At 32.9% G+C, this 3,877-nt stretch overlaps 1 protein-coding gene across 1 annotated transcript; it reads right to left on the bottom strand.

Moving 5' to 3' along the window:
- Positions 1 to 337: 337 nt before the first annotated feature.
- On the bottom strand, positions 338 to 3,354 carry LOC120135676 (chaperone protein dnaJ 1, mitochondrial-like). Its single transcript, XM_039151909.1, has 10 exons — positions 3,335 to 3,354; positions 3,165 to 3,192; positions 2,991 to 3,078; positions 2,670 to 2,766; positions 2,349 to 2,421; positions 1,797 to 1,865; positions 1,411 to 1,482; positions 1,013 to 1,069; positions 587 to 635; positions 338 to 465 (listed from the first exon to the last, which is right to left on the bottom strand). The coding sequence occupies exons 1-10, from the start codon at positions 3,352 to 3,354 to the stop codon at positions 392 to 394; spliced, it is 627 nt and encodes a 208-aa protein (XP_039007840.1). The 3' UTR covers positions 338 to 391.
- Between the last annotated feature and the right edge of the window lie 523 nt (positions 3,355 to 3,877).

Genomic DNA, 3,877 nt, shown 5'->3' with positions numbered 1-3,877 from the left:
TGGAACATCTGATTACTACATGTATTTCATTCTTTCAGTTGCATAAAACTCGGATATGCACTCCAGGAAAGGCTTCTCAAAACTTTCTGAGTAAATGCCCAAAGCAGTAAACATCTTCAAAATGACCAATTTTACATATGCATTCTTTGATAATCCAAAATCTCCGATCTGCAGAAATAACACGCAGTAGCCATACTTCAATTTAAGAGCCAACGAAAACCTTTCAGAGACATAAGTCATCCTAGTTCCTAACATGATAACTTGATAAGTTACAACATATAGACTAATTTGGTACAATGCTATCCTGAACATACCTATAATCTTAACATCATCAGTAATAAATTTAGAAACACCCAACCAATAACATAAGTAGGAAAAAGCTAAAGGAAGCTTACGTTGGCAGATTAACGCGGAAGCGGACATACTGATCTCCATGATATAGTAGAAAACCATACTTTGGCAATCCTGCAGGAACTCACAAAGAAAGCCCATTTGTAGCAGAAATGGCACAATAAAATATGTTCAAGCAACATAAAGAAATAGAGAGAGGTGGTACAGTAGGGGAATGATTACTGATTAGACATACCTTTACCTCTTAGAACAAGAAGTTCTCCATGTTGGCATCCTTTTGGTATATGTGAACACCATAATTTCAAAGCACAAAATGGTTTTTGCCGAATACAATGATACATGTAGATTGTTAAAAGTTAATAAATGAAAAAGGAATCTCTATATGGTGGAACAAAAAGAAATGGTCATATTATCTTATATCAAATGACAAATTCATGTCAGGTTTTACACATTAACAGGCCCAACTCTTGACAAGGCTGAGGCTCATGTCCAATGACATTCAAAGACTTAGTACTTACATTTGCATAACTAGACAACCTCCTCTAATAAAGAAAGATTTACACATTTTTTCTTTGTTCTTTTCTTTTTTTCCTTTCAGTAACTCTCACCAAAGTGCAATGCATAAATAAATAAAAGAGTTGCATAAAACCAAGAGAATTACTTTCACTTGAACCTTCCCTGACAATGTAGGCACCTTAGCTTCACCACCAAGAATTGCCTGTAAGAGATCCAAACATTCATTACAGATAGAAATATTTGGATTCTGTTAGCTAATCTATCAGATTATTTGGCAACGAAAAGCTATATTCAAAAGGAAGCAGGCTTGGACACTCAGAAATCAACGAAGATATCTCCACTGAAAAGGATAATATACAGTAAAAGCCAAAGAAATGACCAGGGTGAGACAAATGGCATCATGAAACAAAGAACAAATAGAAGTGAAGAGAAAATAAGAATCCAGCATCAAATATTTTGAATGTAGGTGAAATATTAGATCTGGTCCAACTATATGGAACATAGTCAAGTACAGTAATTATTTTGCATAGCCCAGATTCTTACCTGAGTAAGGCTAATATTAGAATTGACATAAACATCTGCACCATCTCTAGCAAATATAGGATCATCTGTAACCTAGATTATAAAAGCAAAGTTCAGAAGCAAGGATGATATATAACTCGACCATCAAATAGTAATTAGTTATTTACCTCTCTGCTACCCAATTTGGCAACCTCAAATCAAGTGTCAAAACTGATCATATTCTAGTTTCATGAAAAGGTATTATGTATCCCAGCTCAAAGAAAAAGTAGAGCAACAAAACTGATAAGCATAAATTTTCATAACCAGAAATGAATCTACAGTTGCACATAACCTACTTTTAGTAATGCATTTCTTAAAGATACAAGGCAATAGAAGGAACTTCATCTTTATCCTAATAAACAAGTTACCAGGTTGATTTCCCTGTCGCTTAATATTACCAGCTTCTGGTATACGTATTGTATCTTCAGAATCCACACCTAATCATTTTATAGAAAAATACAAAGGAGTCAATAAAATTAATGTTGCAATCTTAAGCTACATATTCTTTGTGACAGTCAAGTAGCCACCTATGCAGACAAAGGTTACATCCTAGAACTAGTTTGATATTTCATGCATCCATGCAAAATGCAGAAACTAAAAGTAATACTTTCATGAAGATGGGTAAATTACCTAAAACTGTATTACTAACGAAGAATTGCAATAAAAAATTAGGAAAAGGAAACGGGAAAGTAAAAAAATTGAAAAAAAGAGAGAAATAACACTCTAAGATCTAAAAAACCAACCATAGGAGGGGAGAGAGAAAAAAGAGCTATGAATTTGATCTCAAGGCTATATGATAAACCATATGAGGAATTCATGTGAAACCCTTTCTTTATATGAACAGCTAAGAATCAAAGCTACGCCTCAAATCTTCTGAACTTGAAAAAGTTTTTTATCAAAGAAAAGCAGCTAATATCTACCTGCAAGTATTGTAACTTTAACTTCCTTAACACCTTCAACAACCCCGGATCCTTGGCATGATATACATTATTCCTGAATCATATATGTAAAACCATGTTAATTGTTAATATGATATACAAGTAAAAGAAAATTGTGGTTTTGTTGAAAAAGAAACCAGACCTTGATTATTCATCCCAATCCGTTACAAGTGTTGCATGTTAATGTAAAAGGAGGAATTGTAACCTTGTTAAGAGTTAAAGAGTCAGTAAAGTATAATAAATAAAAGGTAACATGTATTCTCTTTAAAAAGTGAACCCGTTTGAGAGGATTTATAAACTCACAGTCCCTTTGCCTCTGCAAATTGGACAAACTTTAACTTTGGCATTTGGTAGATAGCCACACCCATTTTCATTAAGAAATAAACAAGGCATGAGAAAACTACATATATAAAAACCAGAGGAAGAAATCCTTCACAAAAATGGAAAGATTAGAGAAATACATTTAACATAGTGCTAAAAAATATTAGCAGCAAGAATACAAAACAATTTTGGACAAACATAAATTAAGAAGTAGAAGGGAATTAACTCATATAATTTACTATATTTGTGCTTGTAAGATTATTGAATGTGTCATAATTCAAGCAATCTTTTTACTCTACTTACCACAAGAATCACAAGGAACAAATGCATCAAAACATAGATCCTTTGTGCATCCTTTAGCAACTTCAGAAAAATAGAGCAAGAGCTCTGTCTAAAAAATTCCAGATAGAACATATTATAACTTGAAGAAGTAAAGCATGAAACTAATAGAAAATTCAGGAGAGAAAATGTGTTGACCTGAATATATGGTGAAGTCTGATCATTTCTGCCATTGAAACGAATGGTGCCAGAAGATTACAAATCACAGAAGCTAAGGTACAAAGGGAAGCAACAAAGAGACAAAACTTCAGATAAAAGTTACAAATCACAGAAGCTAAAACATGCTGAGGAGAAGAGCATAAAAGCACCTGTCTAGATCTTTCTCCATCTAGTTTCTGTCGTTTGAATGCTTAATTTTCTAGAGCAACAAAAGGAAGCGGGAAATGATGAAAATAATGGGGGGGGGGGGAATTAAAATGCGACTTTTACAGATGACACACAATTAAACGTTTACTCCGTGTTTTTACAATTTTTTTGGATTATGACTACTAAATATGACACATTATTGTAAGTCATAAATCATTCATATTTTATGAAACATGACATTTTTTATGACACACCTATTTTGCAAGTCATAAATTACCGTGTGTCATCGTTCGTGTGTCATTAAAAGTATATTTTCTTGTAGTGAATCTTATAGTATTTTGATCATGGTAAAATATTGGATATATTGATAACATGATTTTATGGCATTTTGATTTTGACATTGAAATGCATGAATTGTATTGCACTGTTTATTGTTTTAATTGTCTCACTAAATTTATACTCAGCGTGTAATGATTTTCACGCGTAGGTAAAAAGCCAGTAGTGGAGTAAAGAAATCAAAGTGACATCAAGCATCGAGGAGTATA

Source organism: Hibiscus syriacus, unplaced genomic scaffold (genome assembly GCF_006381635.1).
Source record: "Hibiscus syriacus cultivar Baekdansim isolate YM2019G1 unplaced genomic scaffold, ASM638163v2 tig00110610_pilon, whole genome shotgun sequence".
In the NCBI taxonomy this organism is placed as follows: domain Eukaryota; kingdom Viridiplantae; phylum Streptophyta; class Magnoliopsida; order Malvales; family Malvaceae; genus Hibiscus; species Hibiscus syriacus.
This window is presented reverse-complemented; position numbering and strand designations above follow the sequence as displayed.

Bases quoted from the DNA above. Each gene is read 5' to 3' on its own strand.
- LOC120135676 (XM_039151909.1), bottom strand. From the start codon at position 3,354: ATGGAGAAAGATCTAGACAG. The intron at 1,483-1,796 runs GTAACTTGTTTA...TTTATAATCTAG, and splicing joins GCGACAGGGAAATCAACCTG to GTTACAGATGATCCTATATT. The intron at 466-586 runs GTATGTCTAATC...GAGTTCCTGCAG, and splicing joins TCTTGTTCTAAGAGGTAAAG to GATTGCCAAAGTATGGTTTT.